Source organism: Entelurus aequoreus, linkage group LG21, assembly GCF_033978785.1.
Source record: "Entelurus aequoreus isolate RoL-2023_Sb linkage group LG21, RoL_Eaeq_v1.1, whole genome shotgun sequence".
Lineage (NCBI taxonomy): Eukaryota > Metazoa > Chordata > Actinopteri > Syngnathiformes > Syngnathidae > Entelurus > Entelurus aequoreus.
This window is the reverse complement of record NC_084751.1, coordinates 31,335,740-31,352,717: the sequence shown is the minus strand read 5'-3', so window position 1 is coordinate 31,352,717 and position 16,978 is coordinate 31,335,740. Positions and strand designations below refer to the sequence as shown.

The 16,978-nt window shown below is 40.3% G+C and overlaps 1 protein-coding gene across 1 annotated transcript; it reads left to right on the top strand.

The window, feature by feature from the left end:
* The first annotated feature begins 3,854 nt into the window (after positions 1-3,854).
* Positions 3,855-16,496, top strand: macir (macrophage immunometabolism regulator). Its single transcript, XM_062031441.1, has 2 exons — positions 3,855-3,940; positions 15,465-16,496. The coding sequence occupies exons 1-2, from the start codon at positions 3,869-3,871 to the stop codon at positions 16,119-16,121; spliced, it is 729 nt and encodes a 242-aa protein (XP_061887425.1). The 5' UTR covers positions 3,855-3,868; the 3' UTR covers positions 16,122-16,496.
* Positions 16,497-16,978: the final 482 nt, after the last annotated feature.

Sequence of the window (16,978 nt, the reverse complement as noted above, 5' to 3'; positions counted from 1 at the left end):
TTTGCTGTGGTCTGGAACAACATGGCACACAAACAACTATGAGACATCCAGTCAATATTACATACACATAATGTGTCATGAGACATGCAAATATAAATTAAATACACAGAGGACATAAATAAAGGAAATTAAATGAGCTCAAATATACCTACAAATGAGGCATAATGATGCAATATGTACATACAGCTAGCCTAAATAGCATGTTAGCTTGCAGTCATGGATTGACCAAATATGCCTGATAAGCACTCCAGCAAATCAATAAAATCAACAAAGCTCATTTTTGTGCATTCACGCACAGCATAAAACGTTTGGCGGACACAATGAGGTAAAGAAGGAGTGGCATAAAACGTGTCTTTCTGTGGCAGCGTCGGAGAAAAATGTAAACAAACTAAGATGAGTTCAAGGATCGCTGAAATTAGTAGGACAAAACGGCGCTTGCCAAATACTAATAATAATAATAATAATAATCAGTGAAGCATGTTTAATATAAACAGTGGGATTTCTAACAATTATGAAGGTTTGTGTCATGTTTGTTCTCCTACAGAAAATATATTAAAACAAAAAGTATATTCTTTTATTCATCTTTTTCCATTTTCACACATCTCTGAAAGAGGTCCAGGGAGCCACTAGGGCGGCGCTAAGGAGCCGAAGTAGTTCAATTCAGTTCAGGTACGGAATTAAACACACAGGCCTGGCTATAAGAATAACAAATTGCATAATTGTTTGAAGAACAAATGAACCTCTTTGAATTATGAAGTAGTTTACAAGGTTTAAAAATAAATATGTTTAAAAGTTTAAACAACTTTTGCTTCAAGTTGAAAAACGTATTCGGGTGTTACCATTTAGTGGTCAATTGTACGGAATATGTACTTCACTGTGCAATCTACTAATAAAAGTTTCAATCAATCAATTCATAACTTAATATTTTGTTTGGTCTATGTTTTCTCCACTTTGTGAAGCTGACCCCAAGTAACACAACCAGGAAATGTTGCAAAGGCGAGAACGTCCCAAATATCACCGCTCCAGCGGCGACTGAAGGACTCTTCACAGAAGCCACACTCGTGGAGTGAGTGGGTCCTTGTAAGGATGCAGCCGCCGAATTGGGTCACAGCTCCGGTGCGTTCGCTCACTGTTCATTGCAGCTGACACGAGATGTTCAAGTGCACTACGAAAATCGGTAAATGTTAAGCAGATTGACTTTCAGACAGACCGTTTTTTTCCTATACAGCTGCAAAACAACCTGACATATTAAGGCTGCTGTGGAATTGTGGAGTCACGTGCGTGGAGTGTTGTCTCATTGTTGCGTGTGTTTGCATCAACTTATTCAAGTTGTGTGTGAACACTGCACACAGAGTCCGTGTGTGCTTGAATGTAACACGAGTGCCACTACTTATCCCTCGCTGCTCAACCAATAAAGGCCTACTGAAATGCGATTTTCTTATTTAAACGGGGATAACAGGTCCATTCTATGTGTCATACTTGATCATTTTGCGATATTGCCATATTTTTGCTGAAAGGATTTAGTAGAGAACATCGACGATAAAGTCCGCAACTTTTGGTCGCTGATAAAAAAGCCTTGCCTGTACCAGAAGTAGCAGACGATATGCGCGTGACGTCACAGGTTGTGGAGCTCCTCACATCTGCACATTGTTTACAATCATGGCCACATGCAGCGAGAGCGATTCGGACCGAGAAAGCGACAATTTCCCCATTAATTTGAGCTAGGATGAAAGATTTGTGGATGAGGAAAGTGAGAGTGAAGGACTAGAGGGCAGTGGAAGCAATTCAGATAGGGAAGATGCTGTGAGAGGCGGGTGGGACCTGATATTCAGCTGGGAATGACTAAAACAGTAAATAAACACAAGACATATATATACTCTATTAGCCACAACACAACCAGGCTTATATTTAATATGCCACAAATGAATCCCGCATAACAAACACCTCCCCCCTCCCGTCCATATAACCCGCCAATACAACTCAAACACCTGCACAACACACTCAATCCCACAGCCCAAAGTACCGCTCACCTCCGCAAAGTTCATACAGCACATATATTTCCCCAAAGTTACGTACGTGACATGCACATAGCGGCACGCACGTATGGGCAAGCGATCAAATGTTTGGAAGCCGCAGCTCATGCGTACTCACGGTACCGCGTCTGCATATCCAACTCAAAGTCCTCCTGGTAAGAGTCTCTGTTGTCCCAGTTCTCCACAGGCCAATGGTAAAGTTTGACTGTCATCTTTCGGGAATGTAAACAATGAAACACCGGCTACGTGTTTGTGTTGCTGCAGCCGGCCGCTAATACACCGCTTCCCACCTACAGCTTTCTTCTTTGCTGTATCCATTGTTTATTGAACAAATTGCAAAAGATTCACCAACACAGATGTCCAGAATACTGTGGAATTTTGCGATGAAAACAGACGACTTAATAGCTGGCCACAATGCTGTCCCAAAATGTCCGCTACAATCGGTGATGTCACGCGCAGGCGTCATCATACCGAGACGTTTTCAGCAGGATATTTCGCGCAAAATTTAAAATTGCACTTTAGTAAACTAACCCGGCGGTATTGGCATGTGTTGCAATGTTAAGATTTCATCATTGATATATAAACTATCAGACTGCGTGGTCGGTAGTAGTGGGTTTCAGTAGGCCTTTAAGGTGAGCATGATTTTAAATGTTAATGTATCTATTTCATGTCTTTCTTCTTCTTTCGTGTATCGTCTTCATATGTCCATCTTCGTGTCGTGTAGCCACTCCCCTCGTCTCAGGTCCCACTTGGAAGAGGCCCTCCTCTGAAGGTGGTCTAAGCCGGGGACAGGTGGTGATGATGTGGTCGGCAGTCTGCTCAGGCTCCCCGCACTCACACGCTGCACTGTCTGTTAGGCCCCACTTCTTCATGGACGCTTTGAAGCAACCAACCCCTGTGCGAAGGCGGTTCAGGAGGGTCCATATTTCATATGTGATTTATATGTATTTTGCAGTTCATTCTGCATGTAAAACTAATATATTTACAAATCAAAATTGTTTTATCTTAACATTTTGGTTGGAGCGGATTAATCACATTTACATTAGTTTCGCTTTTTATACAGTTCCGGTTTCAACTAACCCTTTGGAACTGATTAATAATGAAGTGTTTTTATTTACTGCCTCTTATTAAAATTACCATAAGAAAAGCTCATATTATTTGTAGAATTTACTACTTTACTACTGAATAAACGTGTTCACCTCCAGTATTTTCACAATAAACACATATTTTAAGTCATTTTAAATACATTATTTGCATGATTTTAGTAATATTATAGCTATTTGACTCACAGACAGCGGCGGCTCACGTTTGCTGTGAAAAACCCTAACCGGAAGTGCTCTTCTTGTATCAGATGACTGCGCGATAGTGATGGGCACTTCAGCTCTTTTAGGAGAGCCAGTTTTTTTGTGTGCCTTGGCTCCCGTAAAAGAGTCATGTCTTTCGGCTCCTAAAGAGCGCCTGCGATTTCTCATGTTGTTTAAATTGATGTATTTCCAAAATACGTGTAAAATGTTTTTATGTTAAACAAAACATATAATTATATGAAATATTTATTTATGTATGTAAGACATCAATTTGACAGTTTGGTTTTTGAGTCCCCTGTACATCCGGGTTATGGACAGTATAAGACTTTATTTAAATATGCAATATGACCAGAATTCAGGAATTCGTGGCCCCATGAAAAACGGTGCCATTGGTTCACTCTCCCTTTTTTTCACTGTACACACCAAAGGCACCCCACATTTTGACCAATAACGTGAAGAAAAAAAAGAGGAGAAAACAACGGCTTGAGAGCCATCTCAAAAGCCTGATTGTTGGCAAACGACCCATCAGTAATGCATAGCGTGGGTGCGCTAGAGAAGGCCACAGAAGCAACAGAGAGACGTTCTACTCGGGCTGTCAAACAGGTTTGTGGTTCATTTTTCTGTATTTTGCTCATTTTGACACATTCCAGGTATGGATTGGTTGTGACGGAGATGAAACAACGATACCATTTACTGTATTCGCGTCGTGTGAGCGGCGCCCAAATACGCCGCTGTTATCATTGTGCACCGTACTGACTTACATAATTGTATTTTTTTTAATAACCATGGCGTCACATACTTAGTGAGAACACGTCACGTATACATTGTGTTGTAGTTTCGTTTTTTGGTTGTGTTAATAGTTTTTTTTATTAACAGCAAGGGACTGTTGGGCCCGATATTTGACGCAACAAAGCGTTAAATACAGTAGGGTGTTACCTGCCGTCCACGCTTTACTCTACCGTGTTGCGTTAAAAAGTGTACTATATGTATTTTAGTCAAATGTGTGCCTCTAGCAATCTTCTATTATCACATCTTCCCGCTGTTTACTTGCTTACATCGCGACAGGCGTTCCTCTTCAGCATGCAACCCCACCGGTTTATGCTGGTTTAAACAATGCAACCGTGTCAACGCAACTATAGTGTCACTGGATCCCAACTTGTATCAGCCTCGTTTTATTATTCATATTTTCTAAATGTACATTTTACCTATTGGGTGCATGCTGGACTACAATTTAACACAGTGTTTTTCAGCCACTGTGCTGCGACACACTAGTGCAGTGTTTTTCAACCACTGTGCTGCGACCAGGGATGATGTTTGGTAAGAAATTATCAAGTTCGAGCCTATTATCGAATCCTCTTATCGAACCGATTCCTTATCGATTCTCTTATCGAGTCCAGATAGGTTGTTGTATATGGAAAAAAACACAATATTTGGTTTAACAAATCACTTCACATTCTCTACTGCTCGCTACTATAGTATTACCGTCCATCCATCTTCTTCCGCTTATCCGAGGTAGGGTCGCGGGGGCAGCAGCCTAAGCAGGGAAGCCAAGACTTCCCTCTCCCCAGCCACTTGGTCCAGCTCCTCCCGGGGGATCCCGAGGTGTTCCCAGGCCAGCCAGGAGAGATAGTCTTCCCACCGTGTCCTGGGTCTTCCCCGTGGCCTCCTACCGGTCGGACGTGCCCGAAACACCTCCCGAGGGAGGCGTTCAGGTGGCATCCTGACCAGATGCCCGAACCACATTATCTGGCTCCTCTCGATGTGGAGGAGCAGCGGCTTTACTTTGAGCTCCCCCCGGATGACAGAGCTTCTCACCCTATCTCTAAGGGAGAGCCCCGCCTCCCGGCGGAGGAAACTCATTTCGGCCGCTTGTACCTGTGATCTTGTCCTTTTGGTCATGACCCAAAGGTCATGACCATAGGTGAGGATTGGAATGTAGATCGACCGGTAAATTGAGAGCTTTGCCTTCCGGCTCAGCTCCTTCTTCACCACAACGGATCGATACAGCGTCCGCATTACTGAAGACGCCGCACCAATCCGCCTGTCAATCTCACGATCCACTCTTCCCTCACTCGTGAACAAGACTCCGAGGTACTTGAACTCCTCCACTTGGGGCAGGGTCTCCTCCCCAACCCGTAGATGGCACTCCACCCTTTACCGGGCGAGAACCATGGACACGGACTTGGAGGTGCTGATTCCCATCCCAGTCGCTTCACACTCGGCTGCGAACCGATCCAGTGAGAGCTGAAGATCTTGTATTACCTAGTATTACCGTATCTGAGTTATTGTGCAGAAATGTGGGGAAATAACTACAAATGTGCGCTACATTCGTTAACCGTCTTACAAAAAAGATCAATTAGACTGATACATAATGTTGGATATAGAGAACATACAAACACTTTATTTATTGAGTCAAAAATATTAAAGTTCGATGATTTGGTAAAATTGCAAACAGCTAAAATTATGTGGAATTAAGTGATGGAATAGATTAAGTAAAGAAGTTAAACATTGTACTGATATGATCCAGTTTAAGAGGTAGTTCAAATGAATAGTGCTTACATAGTACAAAGAAGAAGAATTATGAGAAATACTTTCAACCTTATTGAAAATCAGGTATTCTTCATCTCAGTATATTAATAATGACTGAATTAATTAATTACATATTACAAAACTGTTGTATATACTAATTCACAGATATTTTATTATAAAAAGGTCAGTAAATGATGTATATATTTGTCGGATCATGTTTTGTTTAGTTATGTTCTGTTAGTTTTGAACTTCCTTAGTTGTTTTGTGCACTTCGGGGGTTTGTTTTAGTCACCATGGCTAGATGTGATTTTCACCTGCCTTGGACGCGCACCTGTTGCTCATCAGAGACTCTATTTAAGCCTGCCTTTTCCGGTCACTCGTCGTGGCTTCATTGTTTGCATTTGCAACAGTTATGTTGGCATCCGGGTTTTCGAGCTCATGATTCCTGTGCTAAAGTTACCTAAGCTTTTAATATTCCTGTGCTAAGTAAGTTTTTGCTTTAGCTTCTCGTGCGAACGGCACGCTTTCCTTTTGTTTCGTTCATGTCTGTTGTAATGTGTATGATTTATGAGAAATAAATCACCTCCTACCTGCACGGTTTCGTCCAGAGCCGTCAGTTTTGCGTCCCGGGAACGAACCACAGCACGCTGCACCCGGTCCGTGACAAATGACTGAGCTACGTGACGTCATTTCTTGTGATGTCTCACGGGGCATTTCTTGTCGGGACGGGAGTCGTTCCCAGGGATTCGAAAAACGAACCAACTCTTTTTCTTAACTATAGTGGTCTCGATAACGGGTACCGGTTCTCAAAAAGGGATTCGAGTCCGAGGACTCGGTTCTTTTCTTATCGAACAACCGGGAAAAGCGGGTTCGAGCATCATCCCTAGCTGCGACACACTAGTGCAGTGTTTTTCAACCATTGTGCCGTGAGATACAGTCTGGTGTGCCGTGGGAGATTATCTAATTTCACCTATTTGGTTTAAAAAATATTTTTTGCAAACCAGTAATTACAGTCTGCAAATGATGTGTTGTTGTTGAGTGTCAGTGCTGTCTAGAGCTCAGCAGAGTAACCGTGTAATACTCTTCCCTATCAGTAGATGGCAGCCGGTAGCTAATTGCTTTACAGCGGGAGGCAGTGTGCGGGTAAAAAGGTGTCTAATGCTTAAACCAGTGGTTCTTAACCTGGGTTCGATTGAACCCTAGGGGTTCGGTGAGTCGGCCTCAGGGGTTCGGCGGAGGTCAAAACACACCCGACTCATCGTGTAAATAAAAACTTCTCCCTATCGGCATATTACGGATACGGCAACAGCAGAAGTCAGACTGATTTGCAGGTGTGTAATTTGTTGTGAGTTTATGCACTGTGTTGGTTTTGTTCTTGGAACCAGGTGATGTTCATGCACGGTTCATTTTGTGCACCAGTAAAAAAAACATGGTAACACTTTAGTATGGGGTACAAATTCACCATTAATTATTTGCTTATTACCATGCAAATTAGTAACATATTGGCTCTTAACTAGTCATTATTAAGTACTTATTAATGCCTTATTCGGCATGGCCTTATTATAACCCAAACCCTGGCCCTAACTCTCTAACCCTAACCCTAACCAAGTAACTCTAAATTAAGTCTTTGTTACTTAGAATATGTTCCCCATATTAAAGTTTTACCAACAACATATAACTTTGTCTTGAATTTGGAAAAAAAAAAAAACATTTTATTTTTCACGGAAGAAGGGTTTGGTGAATGCGCATATGAAACTGGTGGGGTTCGGTACCTCCAACAAGGTTAAGAACGACTGGCTTAAACCAAAAATAAACAAAAGGTGAGTGCCCATAAGAAAAGGCATTGAAGCTTAGGGAAGGCTATGCAGAACGAAACTAAAACCTAACTGGCTACAAAGTAAACAAAAACAGAATTCTGGACGACAGCAAAGACTTACTGCAGAGCAAAGACGGCATCCACAAAGTACATCCGAACATGACATGACAATCAACAATGTCCCCACAAAGGAGGATAGCAACAACTTAAATAGTCTTGATTGCTAAAACAAAGCAGATGTGGGGAATAGCGTTTAAGGAAGACATGAAACTGCGACAGGAAAACACCAACAAAACAGGAAAAGCTACCAAAATGTGTAAAACAGCAAAAAAGTCCAAATAAGTCACGACGTGATGTGACAGGTGGTGACAGTACACCTACTTTGAGAAAAGAGCTATAGTGATGCATGCTTGGTTATGGTTGAAAGTCATATCCAACAATTGCAACAACGACTTTTTTACCGTCAACTGAGTTTCATTCATTTTTAATGATTTCTGCTGGTGGTGTGCCTCCGGATATTTTCAATGAAAAAAATGTGCCTCGGCTCAAAAAAGGTTGAAAAACACTGCACTAGTGTACCGTGAGATATTGTTTGGTGTTTCGTGGGAAATTATGCAATTTCACCTAATTGGTCGGAAAAATATTTGTTTGCAAACCAATAATTATCATCCGCAAACGATGTGCTGTTGTAGAGTGTCTGTGCTGTCTGGAGATCAGCAGAGTAACCGTGTAATACTCTTCCGTACCAGTAGGTGGCAGCAGTTAGCTCATTGCTTTGTAAGCCTACTTTGAGACAAGAGAATTAATGATGGTTATGGTTGGAAGTAATATCGAACAATTGCATCAGGTGTTTGACGAGAACAACTTATATTGTCAATATAGGCTATTGAGTTTAGTTTTTAACATTTTCTGCTGGTGGTGTCTGTCATGCATTGGTTACTCAGGTCACAGGACAATACCGGAACTAGGGCTGGGCGATATGGCCTTTTTTTAATATCTCAATATTTTTAGGCCATATCGCGATACACAATATATAGCTCGATATTTTGCCTTAGCCTTGAATGAACACTTGATACATATACCGGTAATCACACCAGTATGATGATTCTATGTGTCTACATTAAAACATTATTGTTCATACTGCATTAATATATGATCATTTTAAACTTTCATGCAGAGAGGGATATCACAACTAAGTCAATTGACCAAAACTGTATTTATTAAACAGTTATTAAGCAGTGGCACAAACATTCATGTCATTTCAAAACACAAAGTGCAAGATTGTCAGAGACATTTTAAAACAAGCTATTAGTGCACTTTTGTGCATGATGTCACTAAGATGACATATCAAAACAACACTAAATTAAAGTGCACTTTTTGTACAAAATGCCACTACAATAGTTTGAAACAAATAAAGGGCACTTTTGTGCATGATGTCACAAGATATTTCAATAACTGTCAAATAAAAATTAGCTGCATAATAGAAAATCAAATAGTGTATGTCCTTCGCTATGTGGTAGGTTCCTGCGGACATTATCTCCTTCTGTTGTTGACTATTTTTTCCATACGGTGTTGATGTGGAAATGGTTGCCTCTGCATTTTGTTGGTGTGGCACCGAACGGAGATGTTGACATGCGGAGTAAGCACTCTTCATTTTCTAGCGGGTGACTTTTCAAATGATGCTACATATTAGCAGTAATGCTGCTTTTTGTAGCAACGCTTTTGTCCCACACTTGACATATTACGGTTGTCTGTTCGACATCTTCCCGCTTGAAGCCAAACCACCGCCAGACGATGGACCCCCTTATGTTTTTCTTGGGAATTAATTCTTCCTTCATTTGTTACCAGATGCGCACCTTCTTTCCCTCGTATTACCACTCGCACCACAGCTAACGTTACCCATGCTGCTACCTCTCTGCTCCGCGAGGATGTATATGTATCTGACGTATGTAAGAAGATGCGCTTGCTGTCTGTGAGAAGGAGAGACAAGAAAGAGTGAGAAGAGCCTGTAGTGTAATGCCCGCAGCTAAAAGCAACTGCGTGAGAACGTATACTTGAATATCACGATAGTCATTTTCTATAGCGCACAGAGACAAACCCGCGATATATCGAGTATATTCGATATATCGGGTATATTCGATATATCGAGTATATCGATATATCGTCCAGCCCTACACAGAGCTTCTATTTTTGCTGGATTCTGCAACCAATCCGTTCAATTTCGCTAAAATCTGCTAGTGTTGGACAAGAAGTCATGCACAAACACAAAATAAAGTATCCGGTTTACTTTTTAAATAAATTACTCCGTCTTCAATGCGGATCGTATTTTACACTTTGAAAGGTCCTAATAGGGTTGTACGGTATACCGGTATTAGTTTAGTACCGCGATACTAATGAATCATATACGGTACTATACCGCCTCTGAAAACTACTGGTCCGTCTGTGTCAAATATCAGCTGATACGGAAACTGGGAATACAGAGGACTGATTGGGTGACACGCTTGCCAGGGAGGATGTCAATGTTGTATTGCTTGCTGAAAAAAATAAAGTTGCTTATTAGACTTAGACTTAGACTTCCTTTTTACTGTCATTCAAATTTGAACTATACAGTACAGATAAGAACAACATTTCGTTACATAAGCTCCTTATCAAGACAGGACCGAGTTTATTTACTTCTGCTTTTCTTGAAGGACAAAATAAACGTTTTGTGGTTCCCTTTATTACTACTTCCCTCATCACGTGATAATGCGCCGATTTGCGAGATCTCGTTGAAGTCCGCGCTATTTCGACGGAGCCGCAACAGAACGGCGGTGGGGATTGCCGGCCATTTTGAATATTCCGCTCTGAACATCTTCGTCAATTTCCGTAAATTTGAGGTCGGATGACGTCACTGGAGGAACGCTCATATCATCAGATCAGTCATACTGGAAATACGCAAAAATTGGAAAGAGATGTGATGTTTATCACTCACAATCCCTATATAAGTCAAAAACACTTAGGCTTGGCTTTTTTATGCACTCGAAGCAGTGTTCATTTTGTTGACTAAAAATGTTCGTCTTAGTTATAGTCAACGACCTATTTTCCCCTGATGACAATAGGACGATAACAAATCAAAACAAATGCAAGTTGACGAAAACCATGACAAAAATAATTGACAATTTAGTCGACAAATAAAAACTAAAATGTTGACAGAGATGAAATCCAATCGTATTTAATTTTGTCTTTAGGCTGGTGGGACTCGTTAAGAATCTGTCCAATCACAGTAGCATGCAGTAGAGGGGTGGGGGTAAACCACGGCGTGTCTTTGTAAGACACAGTGTTTGGATTTTTCATTGGGAAACAAGACTGTATTGTAGGGGTGTAACGATAAACGGTTATAATGACGGCTGCAGCAAAACTCCCAACGATTAATATTACCCTTTTAAATTAAATTATCTAAAAACTGAGATTGATAATTGCACACTGTTCAGCTATTGATTGCAACAACTTGACAACACACAACGGAGGACAGTGTATGTGACCTATATATATATATATATATATATACACACACACACGTGCTAAATTTATAATACTGGTTGCTGTATTCAAAGAGGAATTGCACTTTTTTTGCTATTTTGCCTATTGTTAACAATCATTATTAAATCCATGATGACGGATGTATTTTTTTAATGCATTCTTACTCGTAAATAAACATAAATAAAAGTTCCCTTATAGCGGAGCCAATGGGAGGTCCTCTATTCTGCCCATAAAACCCAATAAATAACCATCCAAAAACCGCCAACAATACTCCATTTACATTTCGTGACTTGAATATTAATATCCAAAAACATGCACCTGGAGATAGGTTGATTGGCAACACTAAATGGTCCTTAGTGTGTGAATGTGAGTGTGAATGTTGTCTGTCTATCTGTGTTGGCCCTGCGATGAGGTGGTGACTTGTCCAGGGTGTACCCCGCCTTCCGCCCAAATGCAGCTGAGATAGGCTGCAGCACTCCCCGCGACCCCAAAAGGGACAAGCGGTAGAAAATGGATGAATGGATAGACTTGAATATTAACCAAGAATTAGTCATATTGTTATTATAAGGGCTAACGCAGACAAACAATTTATAGCAGTGCCGTGATCACGAGCTTGTGTTGGGCCCCTGGAGGGCCGCACAAAAATATCTTTCTCAGCGCGTGGCGAAGTTGGTAGAGTGGCCGTGCCAGCAATCGGAGGGTTGCTGGTTACTGGGGTTCAATCCCCACCTTCTGCCATCCTAGTCACATCCGTTGTGTCCTTGGGCAAGACACTTCACCCTTGCTCCTGATGGCTGCTGGTTAGCGCCTTGCATGGCAGCTCCCGCCATCAGTGTGTGAATGTGTGTGTGAATGTGGAAATACTGTCAAAGCGCTTTGAGTACCTTGAAGGTAGAAAAGCGCTATACAAGTATAACCCATTATTATCATTTATATGTTGGCATGATCGACTGATCAGCTGTTTCCTCGCTTCCTTGCTTGTCAAACTTTATTGTAGGTCATAAATCATGCCACTCACCTAGACAGTAGAATAATGAGGACATATTCTGACAAGTTGGTAATCTTTGACAGCCTATTTAGACCCACACATGAGGATTATGAGTCATTCCTCTCCTAAATGGGAATATATGAACATCATAGCAATCGGCATCCTAATGATAGCAGACCTTGTACAGTAAGTGATGTTTCATAATGTTTGTTGGATCTTAAAGTCTGCAGTGAGTACTAATCAGTGATGTTGTTGAAATAAAAGCGAACGTTGTGCTGCTTTTTTTAAATTAACGTACTCGTATGCTTAAAATGAGTAAATTACATAAATATTGTTTGTTATTATAAATGTGCCCGTTACTGCATTACATATATAATTACATCATATATATATTTTTAAGGGATTTATGGGCAGAATAGAGCTGCTCCCATAAGCTCCATTGTAAGCGGAATTTTGATTGAATTTATTTACTATTTAGAATGCATTGAAAAAATACAGCCGTCATCATGTCTTCCATAATGATTGTGAACAATAGGCAAAATTCCAAAAAAAAAGGGCAGTTCCCCTTTAAACACTCAGTGTAGTTATAACAATATAGAATACAACTAGTTTGTTTCTTCATTTGACCATTGTAGTCATATATTATTCAATATTTGGGGGAAAAAAAGCTTAATTTCAGCTAAAATAATAACACACAATAAGGTGCGGTAAACTAGTACAATTCATAGTATTGGATGACCAACCGTACAATGAAGAATGTGGGATTTTGCCGCTGGCCTAGTCGTAAATACATGACCGAAACAGTCCTTCCTGACCGGTATAGATAGATAGTACTTTATTGATTCCTTCAGGAGAGTTCCCCCAGGAAAATTAAAATTCCAGCAGCAGTGTACAGAATTAATATATATATAAGACTGATAGCAAACTCTTCTTCACAAAATTACACGACACGGACTCTTGTCAGTTTCATGACAAGATATTTGGAGCTGTGATGTCACATCTTTATCAGTGATTAACTTAACAGCACATTGGGTTGGCCAGGAGGCTTTAACATCTAATAGATAGAAACCATTGGTAAGTTTTCTTGCATTTTAACAGCATTTCTATGTCTGAAATGCCTTCCGAAGCATCTCAAAAATGGTAAAATCTCTTCAACTTTAGAGGGCGATGCTCTTTGAACCCCCAAAAGGGCCTCCTTGACCCCCAGCTGATATTTTTAAATTCCTACATTCTTTTTAAATAGTTCTTCTCAGGTTTCTCTGTTTACATTTTCACACTTTGCACTATTTTGTTACACTTTATAAAGCATTTCTTACATATTACTTAGTTTTGTACCTTAATTTTAAGATGTTTATTTAAGTGTTTTATGTGATTTAAGAATTGTGTTTACATTGATTGTTTTCCATGGTTGTGTTGACATTTCCTTTCTGCCTTGATAGCTAAGGAAGGTTACATTTTAAATACAAAACCCAAAACCAGTGAAGTTGGCACGTTGTGTAATTTGTACATAAAAACAGAATACAATGATTTGCAAATCCTTCTCAACTTATATTAAATTGAATAGACTGCAAAGACAAGATATTTAATGTTTGAACTGAGAAACTTTTTTTTTGTTGCAAATAATCATTAATTTAGAATTTAATGGCAGCAACACATTGTAAAAAAAAGTTGGCACAGGGGCATTTTTACCACTGTGTTACATGGCCTTTCCTTTTAACAACACTCAGTAAACGTTTGGGAACTGAGGAGACCAATTTTTGAAGCTTTTCAGGTGGAATTCTTTCCCATTCTTGCTTGATGTACAGCTTAAGATGTTCAACAGTCCGGGGTCTCCGTTGTGGTATTTTAGGCTTCATAATGCGCCACACATTTTCAATGGGAGACAGGTCTGGACTATAGGCAGGCCAGTCTAGTACACACACTCTTTTACTATAAAGCCACACTGTTGTAACACGTGGCTTGGCATTGTCTTACTAAAATAAGCAGGGGCGCCCATGATAACGTTGATTGGATGGCAACATATGTTGCTCCAAAACCTGTATGTACCTTTCAGCATTAATGGTGCCTTCACAGATTTTGCACTTTGCGCCTATAACAATCCGGATGGTTCTTTTCCTCTTTGGTCCGGAGGACACGACGTCCACAGTTTCCAAAAACAATTTGAAATGTGGACTCGTCAGACCACAGAACACTTTTCCTCTTTGCATCAGTCCATCTTAGATGAGCTGGGGCCCAGCGAAGCTGGCGGCATTTCTGGGTGTGGTTGATAAATGGCTTTGGTTTTGCATAGTAGTTTTGACATGCACTTACAGATATAGCGACCAACTGTAGTTACTTACAGTGGTTTTCTGAAGTGTTCCTGAGCCCATGTGGTGATATCCTTTACACACGGATGTTGCTTTTTGATGCAGTACTGCCCGAGGGATCGAAAGTCCATAATATCATTGCTTACGTGCAGTGATTTCTCCAGATTCTCTGAACCTTAGGATGATATTATGAACCGTAGATAGTGAAATCCCTAAATTCCTTGCAATAACTCGTTGAGAAATGTTGTTTTTGAACTGTTCGACAATTTGCTCATGAATTTATTCACAAAGTGGTGACCCTCGTCCCATCCTTGTTTGGGAATGACTGAGCATTTCATGGAAGCTGCTTTTATACCCAATCATGGTACCCAAGTGTTCCCAATTAGCCTGTTCACCAAATAAGTGTTTGATGGGCATTCCTCAACTTTCTAAATTTTTTTGGCCACTTGTGCCAGCTTTTTTGAAACATGTTGCAGGCATCAAATTCCAAAAGAGCTAATATTTGCAAAACGTTTTCCAGTTCGAAAATTAAATATTTTGTCTTTGCAGTCTATTCAATTGAATATAAGTTGAAAAGGATTTGCAAATCATTGTATTATGTTTTTATTTACGATTTACACAACGTGCCAACTTCACTGGTTTTGGGGTTTGTACAACTGTTTATATTTAATATATTTTTCTCCCAGTCCTTATTTTCGATAGGTCATAAAAAATATTAATAATTTTCGATATTGACCGATATCCATCCAGCCATTTTCTACCACTCGTCCCTTTCGGGGTCACGGGGGGAGCTGGAGCAAAACACTTATATCGTTATACAGTTTTCAGCCATATTGCCCAGCCCTAGTCTCCCCTATCCACAGTGTCATCTGCACTCGAATCCGAACAACAATTGTACATTTCCCATCACTAGTTGCCTCCAAATGTTATGCTTTATTGATATATATCTGTCTTCTTTTAATCCAATAGGACATATCTATAAAGATGGAAGTTGACATCAACGGAGTGTCGAGGGCTCATGTTTCCATTCTACCTGCAGCTGAGCTCAAAGGTACGTTGAAAGTGGAAGCAGAAAAACCTCGCTGTGCCAGCACGCCCTGCTCGCCCATCAGAAGCACAGTTGCAGGATACCAGATCCTCCACATGGACTCCAACTATCTAGTGGGCTTCACAACGGGTGAGGAGCTGCTGAAATTGGCCCACAAATGGTCAGAAAGCTCTCCAGAAAAGAGCTTGTTACCCGAGGCCGCCCCCAGTCCTATTCAAACCAGTGTGTCCAAGTCATTAGACCTAAGCATCCACCGGTCTTCAAGAATATTCAAAGCCAAAAGTCGCTACTACCAACCTTACGACATCCCTGCTGCCAGCGGTCGTAGAAGACGGCGTATGCCAAGCTCAAGTGACACCTTCCTCAGGTCTATGACTCAAGGGGAACATGGGAGGAGTGTACATGCGCCACTACCCTTATGTCTGCTCAAAGGGAAGAGGACCCAGTCCAAGTCCCTGGACTATCTTAATCTCGACAAAATCACAATCAAAGAGTCATCAGACACTGAGGTGTTACAGTACCAACTGCAGCATCTTACCCTTAGGGGAGAGCGCATGTTCACTAGAAACAAAACCTAAAAGCACGGAACATTTCAAAAATACTCTGGGCGTCTTTCGCTTTGGTGGGGATTCGTTTTTTTTTTTTTTGCACTCAAGATTATAAGTAGTATTTAAACAAGACGGCCTGATAATCCTGCTATATTATGTTCCTGGAATAAACCCTGCACTGAACACATAAGGTTGAAAAGGATTAGTACCTAATATGAATTATTATTATTTTAGTATTGTCATATAATTATTAGTACTCACTGAATTGTGATTTTGGAAGTCAAAATGTGAATTATATATCTTAGCAATAACTGGTTTACCTACTATTTATTACAGCTGATGCATGCACATATCACAATGTATCAGCTTTCAATTAAATCATCTTTTTACTGCTTAAGGTGACAAGCTTTGAAATGTGTGGGTTTTTTTATGACACTGATTTAATCTGTGAAAATTAAAATGATCGAGTACTTTTATATTATTTTTGATGACGTTTATTTAATACTGTCAGTCAATATCTGTGTTTGTTTAAATGTTTTTTGTGATTCTCCATTCAGAATTTATTTGCTAGGTTTTTATTAATTAATCTAATCACTTCTTAAATGTGCTCTGTGGTTGACTGACAACCAGTCCAGGGTATACCTCACCTCTTGCCCAAAGTCAGCCAGGATAGGCTCCAGCTCACCTTTGACTCAAACGAAGACAATGAGGTATAGAAAATGGGTGGATGAATTAAAATGATGTGTATTAAAATGCCAACCCCTTATCAGACAGTCATAGATATTTAAATGACAGATTTTGTCTGATGCCTCCCTCAGGAAAAACAAAACTTGGATATATATCTTACAGATCTTATTAGGTTAATGTAGCTGGTTTCTCCAGCCATC